At 46.9% G+C, this 15,505-nt stretch overlaps 1 protein-coding gene and 1 pseudogene across 1 annotated transcript; one reads left to right on the top strand and one right to left on the bottom strand.

Annotated features, from left to right (window-relative positions):
- Window positions 1-7,558: 7,558 nt before the first annotated feature.
- Window positions 7,559-10,264, bottom strand: LOC114602166 (CEA cell adhesion molecule 3). The gene is made up of 3 exons (XM_077932516.1): window positions 10,147-10,264; window positions 8,495-8,863; window positions 7,559-7,701 (listed from the first exon to the last, which is right to left on the bottom strand). Exons 1-3 carry the CDS (start codon window positions 10,262-10,264, stop codon window positions 7,559-7,561), a joined length of 630 nt encoding a protein of 209 aa, XP_077788642.1.
- Window positions 10,265-14,910: 4,646 nt separating this feature from the next.
- Window positions 14,911-15,027, top strand: LOC114603640 (U2 spliceosomal RNA; annotated as a pseudogene).
- Window positions 15,028-15,505: the final 478 nt, after the last annotated feature.

Here is a 15,505-nt window from a genome sequence, read left to right as displayed (position 1 = left end):
AAGTTCCATTCTACATAACTGTCAGGGACTGTAGTGAGGAGGTACTTTTTGTGAACCAAGGGCAGGAGGACAGTATTGATTTAGAACAGTGGTTTGAAGAAGGGCAGAGTGGAAAAGCTGGGAAATACTACGTGAGGAACAGCTAGAAGAGGAAATGGCAAGAGAGAGACAGCTGGCAGATTCAGTGTCCTTGGACAGCATTACACACACACACACACACACACACACACACACACCCTTCACCTAAGACTAGAAGGGCTTGGGAAGCGTTAGAACAGAAAGCGCAATGACAACAAGCTCAGATTACCCAACATAGGAGTGATGTAAATTAATGGGGATGGAGGGGGTGAACCTTTACTGGGAGCAACACCGTTTTTTAGAGAGATATGCATTCCATATAGTATAGTTAAAGCTATGGTTTTCCCAGTAGTGATGTATGGAAGTGAGAGCTGGACCATAAGGAAGGCTGATCGCCGAAGAATGGATGCTTTTGAATTATGGTGCTGGAGGAGACTCTTGAGAGTCCCATGGACTGCAAGAAGATCAAACCTCTCCATTCTGAAGGAAATCAACCCTGAGTGCTCACTGGAAGGACAGATCCTGAAGCTGAGGCTCCAATACATTGGCCACCTCATGAGAAGACTCCCTGGAAAAGAACCTGATGTTGGGAAAGATGGAGGGCACAAGGAGAAGGGGACGGAAGAGGACGAGATGGTTGGACAGTGTTCTCGAAGCTACCAGCATGAGTTTGACCAAACTGTGGGAGGCAGTGCAAGACAGGAGTGCCTGGCGTGCTCTGGTTCATGGGGTCACGAAGAGTCGGACACGACTAAACGACTAAACAACAACAACAACATGCATTCCTTTGTCTCTCGCTGTGATCATTAAAGAACTTATCTGGTAAGAACGCTCCTTTCGTTTGATCTGCTTATTTACTGCCACCGGGGGAAGGGATCTGATTCCCCGAAATCTGACAGTAACGGAACTTTCATGACATTCTCTTGAAATGGAAGCACTTTGGGTTTCCAGAGTTCCTAAATGCTTAGCTTCAGATCACACAGAACAACTCCTCCTTGGGGTTCCTCCCATGCACCTTCTCCAGAATGACCCTAGGAGCCAATCCTCAATGGCTGACTCGCCCCCCTTTCACTCCGATCAGCTCCAATCAGCACAAAGAAGGCTCCTTCTCAGTGGCTAAAGCACTCCCCTTTCATGCTGATTGGGCAGCTCCTGGATGTTGGAGATAGAGATCCTGCTGGGACCCTGCTGCAGAAATAGTAGCGGGTCTTTGACCCCACCCTGACCCTGGACCACTACACCACTGCAGATGGGGCTTGAGAGAGAACCAAGGGACAAGCCATAGAGGAGGAGGAGGAGAAGAAGAAGACGGAGGAGGAGGAGGAGGAGGAGGAGGAGGAGGAGGAGAAGGAGAAGAGGAGGAGGAGGAGTTTGGATTTGATATTCTGCTTTATCACTCCCCAAAGGAGTCTCAAAGTGGCTAACATTCTCCTTTCCCTTCCTCCCCCACAACAAACACTCTGTGAGGTGAGTAGGGCTGAGAGACTTCAGAAAAGTGTGACTGGCCCAAGGTCACCCAGCAGCTGCATGTGGAGGAGCGGAGACGCGAACCCGGTTCCCCAGATTACGAGTCCACCACTCTTAACCACTACACCACACTGGCTCAGAAAGCTTAGGAATTAGGAGGAATCAGAACCATGAGACAGGCCAAGTTGGGGTCTGAAACTGGAAAAAAAGGATGGCACTATTTTCCGATTCTCTTTTTAATTACCCACATGTGGGCCCCACAAATCTTATTTTCCTCCCACCGGTACTTACCCAGGTCGGCTGCTTAATATCAGCTGATTCTCCATCCTAAGGAAACAAATAGAATCTCAGAGGTGGGCTTGGGACTCAGAGTTCCCAAAACAGGACCAGAATCATCTCCCCACTTTTCCAGCTCCTCTCCCCAATGCCGCCCCCCAGGATACAGCTAAGAACCTGATTAAAGGACATGTCAGCATCCTACACACGTGGATAGGCTTGCCTAAACAAAAATGCTTTGAACAGGTAAAGAGTACATGCCTTAGGCTTAGGGGACAGTGATAGGCACCTGCCTGGTGTCAATCTTTACCAGAACCAAGAAAAGTACAGATTGCCAATTTTGCCAATTTTGGTTCTTTTTTTTTTAAATAATATTTATTACTTTTCCAACAATTTAAACACTACAAAAAAGAACAATACAATACAGAGACACTACATAACACTAACACATTAAACTAACAAACGAAACAAAAACAGTTTAAAACACATAAAACAATTTCAATATCTTATCTTTCATTCACTTATTTCCACGACCTCCTCACACCTCCCTTTTTGTATTCCACTTCTGTTCATTGTTTCAGCAATTCCTTTCCATCTTCCTCTCTTTTCTATCCTATAATTATCTTAACACATTCTAACCTTATTTTTTCCTTTAATATTCTATTAATCTATTTATACTTAATTCCTTATAACATTTCTACTAAAGCCATATAACTTCATTCCAACATTCTTCTAACATTCATTAATTTTACAGTATTTCTGTAAATAGTCTTTAAACTTTTCCCAGTCTTCTTCCACCGACTCTTCTCCCTGGTCTCAGATTCTGCCAGTCATTTCCGCCAGTTCCATATAGTCCATCAACTTCATCTGCCATTCTTCCCGGGTGGGTAAATCTTGTGTCTGCCAATACTTCGCAATGAGTATTCTTGCTGCTGTTGTTGCATACATAAAAAAGGTCCTATCCTTCTTTGGCACCAATTGGCTGACCATGCCCAGGAGAAAGGCCTCTGGTTTCTTCAGAAAGGTATATTTAAATACCTTTTTCATTTCATTATAAATCATCTCCCAGAATGTCTTAATCCTTGGGCATGTCCACCAAAGGTGAAATAATGTACCTTCAGTCTCCTTACATTTCCAACATTTATTGTCGGGCAAATGGTAAATTTTTTCAAGCTTGACTGGTGTCATGTACCACCTATAAATCATTTTCATAATATTCTCTCTTAAGGCATTACATGCCGTGAATTTCATACCGGTGGTCCATAACTGTTCCCAGTCAGCCATCATTATGTTATGTCCAACATCTTGTGCCCATTTAATCATGGCAGATTTCACCGTTTCATCCTGAGTATTCCATTTCAACAGCAAGTTATACATTCTTGACAAATTCTTGATTTTTGGATCTAACAACTCTGTTTCCAATTTTGATTTTCCCACTTGGAGCCAATTTTGGTTCTCTAAATTCCTTGTTTTCCCATCTTTTGAGTGCGAATTTCTCATAATGAACCCATTTTTTAACGTACTTTTGTCTAATCAACACCCCCTCCCCCAATAAAATAAACCAATCATTTTTGGTAGGGTTGCTTTCACAAACATGCATTTATATGCACATTTTAGTATATGCATTTCTGGACATATTTTTTTGCCTGGAGAACTGCATGGCAACATTTAGGGAAATGTGGATTTTGAAGGCTAACTGTGCTTCAGTTCACATTAGGCAAGCTCAATTTTAAACAAGAACAGAATCATTTCCCACAGGAAAACTGGAGAGGCCATGTTCGTTCTCTGGCTGAGGGACCCTCCATGGGTCCCCCCAATTTGTGTTCACTGAATCATTGGACCCTCATTTAACCCCCAAAGGTGGACATGGAGTCCCGGAGCTCTGAGACCACTCCAGCCCACCAAAGCTGGTCTTCTTCCAAAAACAGGATCTGGGCTATATCCTAAAGGCCTGTGATTTACCTTGCGTGAGAAGGTCTGTTGCTTCCCATAGAACTGAGGAAAGAGGAAAAACAGCAAAGAATTCACGTGTGAGAAGTTTATTTCTGGAAGCTCTCAGCTGCCTCCCACAAGCGCCAGCTTCCCTTCTTTGACATCCATGGAGAAGTTTTGCAACAGTTTTAAACTGTTGAGGGGCATTTTGAACATATGGGAGGAATTGTATGTGCATGGTTTTAAAATAAAATAAAATCTGCAGACAGTGTATATTTTTAGGACCCATCTGATTTCTGTAACTGTAAGTTGTTTTAAACCATTTTAAATGTTTTCATGTTCTAACCTGCCCTGGGACCTTAGGGTTAAGGGCAATGAATGAATGAATGAATGATATAAATCACAGTGAGAAAGACCACGACTGACTGTTGAAGTCATATTCAGTTTTCTGCTCTGCATACCTGCAATTTCAGGGTCATATTATGGCTGAGGGAACATCCCTTCCCCAATAACAATACAGGGGTGCCTCGCAAGATGAAATTAATTCGTTCCGCAACTTTTTTCTTCTTGCGAGTTTTTCGTCTTGCAAAGCACGGTTTCCCATAGGAATGCATTGAAAATCAATTAATGCGTTCCTAGGGAAACCGCTTGCCAGGCTGGCGGTGCGGAGAAGGGCTTTTCTCCCCACCGCAAGCCTTCAGGACAGGTACGGGAACAGAGGGGAAGGCACGCAGCGCTTTCCCTCTGTTCCCGGGGCTTGCGTGGGAGGAGGGTTTTTCCTCCCCACCGCCAACATTCAGAACAGCATTCTGAATGTTGGCGGTGGGAAGGAAAACCCTCCTCCCACCCCAAGTCTTCAGGAAAGCCATCCGAAGCCGGGCGGCGGGAGAAGGTGTCCCCGCCCCACCGCCCGGCTTCGGAGCTTCGTTCCAATGCCAGGCGGCGGGAGGAGGCGTTCTCGCCCCGCTGCCCAGCATCGGAGCTTCGTTCCGATGCCGGGCGGCGGGAGGAGGCGTTCCCGCCCCGCCGTCTGGCTTCGGAGCTTCGTTCCGAAGCCGGGCGGTGGGAGGAGGTCCAAGGACAGTGGGGAAGACGCGCTGCGCTTCCCTGCTGTCCCGGAGATTTCCCTATGGGCTTTCGTCTTGCGAAGCAAGCCAATAGGGAAATTTGTTTTGCGAAGCGCCTCCAAAATGGAAAACCCTTTCGTCTAGCGGGTTTTCTGTCTTGCGAGGCGTTCGTCTTGCGGGGTACCACTGTACAAATTTTGTGCAACATCTGTTTCCATTTGAATAACTGGGCCCCACCCCCACCCCAAACCACTTTGTCCCCAAAGGTGGAAATGGAATTCCAGAAGCCTGCCCTCCCTCTCTGCCTCCTGGCCGATGTTGTTTAATCATACCTGAAGGAGCGTCTCCACCCCCATTGTTCTGTCTGGATGCTGAGGTCCAGCACCGAGGGCCTTCTGGCGGTTCCCTCACTGCGAGAAGCAAAGCTACAGGGAACCAGGCAGAGGGCCTTCTCGGTAGTGGCGCCCGCCCTGTGGAATGCCCTCCCACCAGATGTCAAAGCGATAAACAACTACCTGACATTTAGAAGACATCTTAAGGCAGCCCTGTTCAGGGAAGTTTTTAATGTGTGACATCTTAGTGCATTTTTGGTCTTTGTGGAAGCCGCCCAGAGTGGCTGGGGAAACCCAGCCAGATGGGCAGGGTACAAATAATAAATTATTATTATTATTATTATTATTATTATTATTATTATTATTATTATTATTATTATTTATACCCCGCCGATCTAGCTGGGTTTCCCCAGCCATTCTGGGCAGCTATCAGAATATATAAAACATAATAAAGCATCAAACATTTTAAAAAGTCCTGATACAGGGCTGCCTTCAGATGTCTTCTAAAAGTTATGTCGTTCTTAACTTTTAGAAGACATCTTAACTTATGTAGTTTGCGGTTTTTGGAGACAAAAATCTGGTTTTCTCCAAAAAGAGAGATTTCAGGCTCCACCCTGTAGGTTTGCTACTTACCGTCCTGTAGAAGGCATGATGGTTACCACGGTGGGGTCCGAGTCATCGCTAAAGAAACAGGGAAAAGGATCAAAGAGTTTAGGAGGGAGAAGTTTGGCGCTTCTCCATTGTGTCAAAGATGGACGCTTCTTTAGAAAACTTCCATGTCCCTTATTTGACTGGGGCTCTGTTTTCTCCTGTTCACTGAGCCTCTCTGGTGCTTAATTTGCCTTCTGGGGACACCTCATTCAATGTTTTGGCGTGAGATGCTACCGTTGTCATTCAACTCCCCTCCCCAGGGTCTATTCAACATTGGTGGGTTGATGAGATACATCTTCAGGACACGGGAACGTCCAAGGAGGCTGCTGGATGAGGCCAATGGCTCATCTAGTCCACCATCCTTTTCTCACACCCAGATGCCTGTGGGAAACCCACGAGCAGGATCCGAGCACAAGAGCAACTCTCCCCTCCTGTGGTTTCTGGAAACTGGTATTCAGAATCATTGGTGCCTCTGACCATGAAGACAGAGGAGAGCCATGATGGCTGGTAGCCATTGATAACCTCCATGAATTTGTCTAAACCTCTTTGAAAGCCAGAAAGCTGGTGGTTTCTCATGTGGAGACAACCCATGAGAATGCAAGTGCACGAGCAATTGGGCTTTCTCCCAGTTTCTCACCCCCCCCCCCCCATATTTCCATATCAGTTTGTGATTTGTTCATTTTTAAATCCTCATGAGAATTCATCAGCGACTTTCTCCTAATACAGACATTTCGTACAGAAATTCACAGAATCACAGATTTGCAGAGCTGGAAGAGACCATGGGGGTCAACTAGTCCAACCCCTTGAAATGCAGGAATCTTTCACCCAACCTGGGACTCGAACCCACAACCCTAAGATTAAGAGACACATGCTCTACTGACTGAGCTATGGGATTTTGCCTGATATATACACATTGTAGAAAAGCAGTGCCTCTTGTGTAGGCACCAGCTCTTTAGGATGACCCAGTGCCCACATGGGCCATTCGTATGCTGCTCAAAAACTTGGCTCTTCAGGAAGGCTTTTGGGATCAGCTGATCTATTGGATCTCCTCCTACTGCTGCTGCTCAGGCCGTATTCAATATCTGACCCCTCCTATCCCTCTGATTCTCCTTCCATTTCAATTTTTTTTAGTCATTTTGCATACAACTTTTACATTTTTGGTTAGCCCCCTCAAGACTTATGCAAGATCAAACTGGAATGCAAGAAGGAGAAGGAGAAGAAGGAGAAGGAGAGGAGGAGGAGAAGGAGGAGAAGAGGAGGAGGAGGAGGAGGAGGAGGAGGAGGAGGAGGAGGAGAGGAGGAGAAGGAGGAGGAGGAGGAGGAGAAGGAGAAGGAGAAGGAGAAGGAGAAGGAGAAGGAGAAGGAGAAGATGAGGAGGAGAACGAGAACAAGGAGAAGGAGAAGAAGGAGAAGGAGAGAAGAAGGAGAGAAGAGGAGAAGGAGAAGGAGAAGGAGAAGAGGAGGAGAAGGAAAAGGAGAAGGAGAAGGAGAGGAGAAGGAGAGGAGAAGGAGAGGAGAAGGAGAAAGAGAAGGAGAGGAGAAGGGAAGGGAAGAGAAGGAGGAGGGGAGGAGGAGGGGAGGAGGAGGAGGAGGAGAGGAGGAGAAGGAGAGGAGGAGGAGAGGAGGAGGAGGAGGAGAGGAGGAGGAGGAGGAGAAGGAGAGGAGGAGGAGAGGAGAAGGAGAGGAGAAGGAGATAGAGAAGGAGAGGATAAGCGAAGGGAAGAGAAGGAGGAGGGGGAGGAGGAGGAGAAAGCATCACCTTGTAGAATTTAACAATGTCAGGAGAGTTATCAGCATAACCCCCAAAAGAATCGCTCCCACAATGCAGCCAAAAGCGAGCCCTGCGATAGCTCCAGAAGTTAGACTTCTAGGCTTTCTCAGCTCTGGAGTCTTTTCTTCTGTGGAGACAAGGAAAGGCAACCGTGAGAATGAGGAAAAGGAAGGATCACAAACTCCTTGCTCCAAATTGTCAAAGCTACATTGCTTTGGCAAGTGAGAATCAGGTTAAGTTTGCATGGAATCGTATAGATGGGAGGGACCACCAAGGGTTATCCAGTCCAACCCCCTGCAATACAGGAATATCAGCTGAAGCATCCATGACAGGTGGACATCCAACCTTTGCTTACAAACCTCCAAGGGAGGAGAGCCCACAATCTCCAGTGGGAGACCATTCCACTGTCAAACAGCTCTTACTGCCAGGAAGTTCTCCCTGATGTTTAGTCGGGATCTTCTTTCTTGTAACTTGAAGCTCTTGGTTTAAGTCCTACCCTCCGGAGCAGGAGAAGACAAGCTCGCTCCACCTTCCAGGTTAAACACAGAGCCTAGGACTTGCCGATCAGAAGGTCGGCGGTTCGAATCCCCACAACGGGGTGAGCTCCTGTTGCTTAGTCCCTGCTCCTGCCATCCTAGCAGTTCGAAAGCACATCAAAGTGCAAGTAGATAAATAGGTACCACTCTGGCGGGAAGGTAAACGGTGTTTCCGTGCGCTGCTCTGGTTCGCCAGAAGCAGCTTAGCCATGCTGGCCACATGACCCAGAAGCTGTATGCCGGCTCCCTCGGCCAATAAAGCGAGATGAGCGCCACAACCCCAGAGTCGGCCACGACTGGACCTAATGGTCAGGGGTCCCTTTACCTTTACTTATCATAAATGTGAGCTGAGTCAGATTTCTTCCCCCGGTTCCCAGTCCTTACCTGTGACCAGTAAGAAGGCCTCACCCACTTCATTAGCAATCTTTCTAGTCTTGAATATTTCATAGAGGCCAATGTCGTCGAATGTTACGTTCCGGATGTGCATGGAGCAATCGAAGCTTGGCGTCTGGCGTCCATCATAGGCTGCTTTAGGGTAGAATGCAGCTTTTGGGGGTGGGTGATAGAGGAAGATGGGGAAAGATTCATCCTTTTCCCCTTTTGTCCACAGGCAGGAGATGACGTCTATCATAAGCCCTTTGGGGACGAAGGTGACATCCTGCCCTACCAGGGGGAATTCTGGGTCTAGGCTGACATCAATGGTGATATTCTGAACAGCTTGCGTCAACAGGAAACATGAACTCAAGATATGACCTAGAGGTGATGGGGCAGAGAAGAGACAGTCAGGGCAGGGCTACACTTGACAATTATAATGTTATAACTGCGTTATAAACATGTGGCACCAGATGGCGCTGCAGAGCAGCAATCCATCGCCAAAGGGATTTTCCATTAAGAGCTTTTCTAGCGTTTTTTCCCCTATAGAGTTTTTCCCCAATCTGTATAGATCCAGCCTCAGTCAGTTCTAGAAAGTGACATAGGAAAAAACTCTTATATTGGATCATACCATTCTATTCTGCCGAGGGCCTTCTGGTGGTTCCCTCACTGCAAAGCGACAGGGAACCAGGCAGAGGGCCTTCTCGGCAGTGGTGCCTGCCCTGTGGAACGCCCTCCCATCAGATGTCAAAGAAATAAACAAGTACTTTACTTTTAGAAGGCATCTGAAGGCATCGCTGTTCAGGGAAGTTTTTAATGTGTGATATTTTAATGTATTTTTAATCTTTGTTGGAAGCCGCCCAGAGTTGCTGGGGACGGTGACGGGAGATTGTTTGCAGCCGCGAGCAGGAGATATACAGTGGCGATTGGGCGGGTGATTGATGTATGCGCCAAGGGCTGTTTGGGATTGGCTGTTGTGGTGGCAATTGGGAAGTGATTTGTGTTTGCTGGTGGCGATTGGGCCATAGCTGTCAACTGTCCCTTATTTGGCGGGAAACTCCCTTATCCCAGCGCCGTGTCCCGCTGCTGTTCCTTATTGATGATGTCCCTTAAATTTCCTGGGTTTCAAAGAAAGCAGCTCCTCTTCCTCCCTCCCTGCCGGCCAGGGAGGAGGGAGGCTCCTGACTACATGGGACTGGCTGAGATGACTGGCAGAATCCGTGACCAAGGAAAAGAGACAGGGGAAGAAGACTGGAAGAAGTACAAAGATTATCTTAAGAATTGTTATAAAATTAATGAGTGTTAAAATGTCAAGGGTATTGGAAAAAATAGAATTACAGCTGTAAATGATTGGGTAAGAGAGGTAGGATTAAAGAAAGCGAACAAATATGTTAATGAAGTGAGGGGTTGCTGAGAAAATCTTAAAATAGGGATGCAGAAAAGGGAGGCATGGGGAAGTCGGCGAAACAAGCTTAAGAAAAGGAGGTTATGAAATTATACGTGTTTATATGTCTTTTGTTTGTTGGTGTATTGTGAAGTGTATTGTGTTTATTTTATGTTGGAAAATCAATAAAAAATTTATTTAAAAAAAAGGGGGAGGAGGGAGGCTCCAACTGTGTTGCTTGGCTGTCTGGCCCGCCCCCCTCCAGCCTCCTCTCACCAGCCTCGGCCCCCGGGAGCCCCTCTCAGCCAGGTCTGGCGGGAGCCTCGGGCCCTTCCGCCGCCATCCTCCTTGCGGCTGCTGAACTGAGCGTCTCTGCCTGGGGCCTCCCCTCTGCCCATCGCCGCCGCGGCTCCCGCTAGGCCGAACTGCGGCTGCGCTGCCGAAGGACCCGGATGAGATGGGCAGCCATTGCTGAGGAGCCTTGAGAGGAGAGCGAGGGCAACCATAGAGAAAGCAGTTCAGAGAGAGGAGGCGGAGGCGTGGGCAGGTGTTCCAAGGGCTAACCATAGAGGGGGAAAGAGGAGGAAGGACCACAAGTGCTTCTCCCATAGATTTGTAGTGGTAGACTAGCATAGATGGTCTGATCTGCGGGTTTACTTCGGGCGCTATTCCCCCCCCCCTCCTCCCGCCCTGCCTGATGGAACTGAGAGCTGCAGATTGAGCACAAGAGAAAAGATACAGAACTGCATCAGCATCTTTGTAGCTTGGACCTCGTTTTGCGCGAAAAAGTGGTTGCCGCTTGTAGTTATTTAATTGCAGCGTTTCATCAGCTGGTGTCTTGAGCAGCAACCTCTGGAAACAAAGGGCTAAAAACCGGCACTGCTCTCCCAAATTATCTGGTCCCTTTTAACTTCGTATTTCAGCTGGTTGACTAAAATCCCTTATTTTGGCTGCTGATCCCTTATTTTCAAGGCTGCTGGATTGGGCAGACGATTGTTGTTTTTTTGCAAGGCGTGCGATTGACAGCTGCAGTCAGGCAGGTCAGGCGGGTGAGTGATTGTTGGCAATCTGCCCCCCAAAAAGCTCAACCAGTCTGGGCACCCCCCCCCAAAGCAAAACAAAAAACAAAAAAAATACCCTCTGGGCAATCTCCCCCCATTTTCTTAATTGGAGTCCCAAAAAATAGGTGTTGTGTTATACACGGGGGCGTGTTATATACGGGAAAATACAGTAAGTCCTGCCCCACAGAGTCGATCACATGACGCAGCACACACAAAGCTTTTGAATGGCAGTACCCATCAGTTTTTTTGGGGGAAGCCCCCTCAAATATTTTATGGCAAAGCCCCCATGGCTGCTATGTTGTTGTTTAGTCATTTAGTCATGTCCGACTCTTCGTGACCCCGTGGACCAGAGCATGCCAGGCACTCCTGTCTTCCACTGCCTCCCACAGTTTGGTCAGACACATGCTGGTAGCTTTGAGAACACTGTCCAACCATCTCATCCTCTGTCATCCCCTTCTCCTTGTGCCCTCACGGACCTTTGTTGGCAAGGTGATGTCTCTGCTTTTTAAGATGCTATCTAGGTTTGTCATTGCTTTTCTCCCAGGAAGCAGGCGTCTTTTAATTTTGTGACTGCTGTCACCATCTGGAGTGATCATGGAGCCCAAGAAAGTGGCCGCTATGACTAGCCCACAATGGCAGGTCCATCTGCTCTGCAAGGGGTTGTGTCATGGAGAGCATGCCTCCCATGGAGGGTCTGATGTGACTGTAGCCCCTTCTTTGGTGGGTTTGAGAAGGACGTTCCCCGACTCCCCCACTCCCAGCACCGATATGGTCAGCACTGGCTATGGTACAGTCACTTCTGAGAAAGCGGTTGGTTGGGAGCTAACCGAGCATTTAACTTAGGATCAGTACCGGAGTTTGTTCTTTTCCTCCACCCTCTCAATGCCCTTTCCTTTCATTCCATGTATTTTGGATCGTAACATTTAAGGGCAGGGACTACAGAGGCTGGGAGTACTTTTCCACTGAAGTGCAGGGTGTAATGAGGAAGAGGAGGGAAAGGTAAACACCAGGGGAAGAACAAGAATCAGGTGGGGTTGGACTAGATGATCCTCAGGTCCCATTCCAACTATGAGTTCTATGAGGAAGGTCTGACAAAGTTGCACCCCTGGGAAAAGGGGTTAGTAAGGGGAACATGTCAGAAACATCACCTTGCCAACAAAGGTCCGTATAGTTCAAGCTAGGGTTTTCCCAGTAGTGATGTATGGAAGTGAGAGCTGGACCATCAAGAAGGCTGATCGCCGAAGAATTGATGCTTTTGAACTATGGTGCTGGAGGAGACTCTTGAGAGTCCCATGGACTGCAAGAAGATCAAACCTATCCATTCTTAAGGAAATCAGCCCTGAGTGCTCATTGGAAGGTCAGATCCTGAAATTAAGGCTCCAATACTTTGGCCAGCTCATGAGAAGAGAAGACTCCCTGGAAAAGACCCTGATGTTGGGAAAGATGGAGGGCACAAGGAGAAGGGGACGACAGAGGACGAGATGGTTGGACAGTGTTCTCGAAGCTACCAGCATGAGTTTGACCAAACTGCGGGAGGCAGTGGAAGACAGGAGGGCCTGGAGTGCTCTGGTCCACGGGGTCACGAAGAGTTGGACACGACTAAATGACTAAACAACAACAAAGGGGAACATTATATCCTCTTTACATATTTCAAAGAACAGTTGTATTGTTGCACCATGATGTCAGGATTTTGGGGTTGTACCGAGACAGCAAAAGAATTACATCACCTCGAAAGGGCAATTTTAGATCTTAGTGCCTCCCCACGGAGTCCCAAATAAACTCTCACCTGCTAGAATCACCAGGGCCCAGGATCTCCCATGGCCACAGGAAGCACCACCTTTTGGGCACTGTCCACATGATGTTCCCGCCCCTCTTGGAGATGGGAAGAGCTTGAACATCCTGGGAAGGTGGCCTTTGTGTCCAGCTGGTTGCCTAGGTTCCTCCCGTGCTTGTTGCCGCCAGCGGCTGGGGCCCCCAGCTGAGCCCACCCACTCCCCACCCACCCCAGGCTGTCCTCCTAGGCCCAGGGTGCTTCATCCATAGCTCCCCTCTTCTCCCCTCCACCCCACTCCTTCACCCTGCAGCAGTGTGAAGCTCCCTGGTAACCGGAAGAGGTCACAAAGCAGAGGACTGAGCCACAGGGAGCAGTGTGTGACTGGGGTAGAGTGGTCCTGTCTGGGGAGGTTCTTCTGAAAGGCAGGCTATACATTTGTACACCAAGCCAGAACTTTTTGCCATTTTGGAGGTGGGGGCAGTTGGTTTTGGTCAGCGACAAGGAGATTCCTCCCCCCCCAATAATTTTTATTAAATTTTATACAATTATAACACACTCTACAACAAAAAAGACAAAAGACAAAAAATAAAGAAGAAGAAAAAGATAACAGATAACAATCAACACATAAACCACAGAAACAATCTTAGTTATTTAAAAATCCAATCTTATCAACATATTAATTGACTTCCTCAAATCCCTCCCTTCTTAATTTCCTTGTGTCTGAATGTAACAGTTTTCCAATATCATTATTAACACACAATATTCCAGTTATAATCAAATTTCTTCACTTTTCTTAATGTTCTAAATCCCATTTATTTAAATGAATCATAATTTAACCCTAGGCCTATTTAGTACTTTCACGTAACTTCTAATTTTTAATATTACAATATTTATGCAAATAGTCTTTAGATTTCCTCCAATCTTCTTGGTATTCCTCTTCTTTCTGGTCACGGATTCTTCCAGTAAGGTTCGCTAGCTCCATGAAGTCCATCATCTTCATCTGCCATTCTTCCACCGTTGGTAATTCTTGTGTTTTCCACTTTTGGGCTAGTAAAATTTGAGCAGCAACGACAAGGAGATTCCAATCCAACTCCCTAAATTATCAGCTCTGTGTGTGTGTGTGTGTGTGTGTGTGTGTGTGTGAGAGAGAGAGAGAGAGAGAGAGAGAGAGAGAGAGAGAATTTTCACATTTCTTTTAACAGTTTACAAAACACAAGAAAACTAATAACCTTTTTTCACTCGTTCACAAAAAAGTATATAACAACAACAACAACAACAACAACAAATTTTATTTATACCCCACCCTCCCCGGCCAGAACTGGGCTCAGGGCAGCTAACACCAGTAAAATTACAGTAAAATCATAATGGGGGGAAACCAATTTAAAATACAGGTTAAAATGCAATTTAAAATGCAGCCTCATTTTAAAAGTAACCCATAGATCAAAACCATAAGGAAAGGGAAAACATAAGGGTCAGACTGAGTCCAAACCAATGGCCAGGCACAACAGCTCTGTCTTGCAGGCCCTGCGGAAAGATGTCAAGTCCTGCAGGGCCCTGTTCTCTTGTGACAGAGCGTTCCACCATGTCGGGGCCAGTACTGAAAAGGCCCTGTCTTAAGTTGTGACCAGTCTAACCACCTTGCGACTTGGGACCTCCAAAATGTTGTAATTTGTGGACCTTAAGGTCCTCCACGGGGCATACCGGGAGAGGCGGTCCTGTAGGTACGTGGGTCCTATATAAACCTCTATTGATAAAACACCCCAAATGGTTTAAATTCTACAATATTAAACAGTTAGCATCTATTGTTATTGCTTGGAAAGGGGTCGCATGTTGAAAGGATCGTCTTTCTTCACACATGCCACAGCTTCGGCTGAAATACCCATCACAGCTGAACCAGAGAAGCCAACTGAAGGACAGAGCATCGCTTTAACACCAGGAAGTATAAATCTGAAGAAAATGAGTGTCTGTAGCTGGAGAAAAACAAGATCGTTATCTATTTCCTACATCCACTTTCTGCACAGAGAATTGGATCTGCCTTCACTGGGAGGGAAGCTGGGGGCCTCAAACTGCTCTCTTCCCATCATAGATTTAAGGCCAAGCGACTCTGGAACTTATAAACTGAAAACAGAAAGACCTCTGAGACATGAAACAGTCCATAATTAGGAAAGATTTCCCCTTTTTCTATCTTTTAGAGACTCCCAGTGTGCCTTTCGCTTCTCGGCTTTTTGGCTAAGATCAAGTGTAGTATCTGTTCTTATCAGTTTAATATCTGATATTTGAGGACTAATTTTTTGTTGGGAGAAAAGAAATGACAATGACAAACCTAGACAGCATCTTAAAAAGTAGAGACATCACCTTGCCAACAAAGGTCCGTATAGTAAAAGCTATGGTTTTCCCAGTAGTGATGTATGGAAGTGAGAGCTGGACCATCAAGAAGGCTGATCGCCGAAGAATTGATGCTTTTGAATTATGGTGCTGGAGGAGACTCTTGAGAGTCCCATGGACTGCAAGAAGATCAAACTGATCCATTCTTAGGGAAATCAGCCCTGAGTGCTCACTGGAAGGACAGATTCTGAAGCTGAGGCTCCAATACTTTGGCCACCTCATGAGAAGAGAAGACTCCCTGGAAAAGACCCTGATGCTGGGAAAGATGGAGGGCACAAGGAGAAGGGGACAACTGATGACGAGATGGCTGGACAGTGTTCTCGAAGCTACCAACATGAGTTTGACCAAACTGCGGGAGGCAGTGGAAGACAGGAGTGCCTGGCGTGCTCTGGTCCATGGGGTCACGAAGAGTCGGACAC

The sequence above is a fragment of the Podarcis muralis genome, chromosome 7, assembly GCF_964188315.1.
Source record: "Podarcis muralis chromosome 7, rPodMur119.hap1.1, whole genome shotgun sequence".
Taxonomy (NCBI): Eukaryota; Metazoa; Chordata; class Lepidosauria; order Squamata; family Lacertidae; genus Podarcis; species Podarcis muralis.
This window is presented reverse-complemented; position numbering and strand designations above follow the sequence as displayed.

Excerpts from the sequence above, each read along its gene's own strand:
- LOC114602166 (XM_077932516.1), bottom strand. The coding sequence starts at position 10,264 with ATGGGCAGAGGGGAGGCCCCAGGCAGAGACGCTCAGTTCAGCAGCCGC. Across the intron at positions 8,864-10,146 it reads AGGGGCTCCCGGGGGCCGAG|GTCATATCTTGAGTTCATGT; the intron begins GCTGGTGAGAGG and ends CATCACCTCTAG. Across the intron at positions 7,702-8,494 it reads GGCCTTCTTACTGGTCACAG|AAGAAAAGACTCCAGAGCTG; the intron begins GTAAGGACTGGG and ends TTGTCTCCACAG.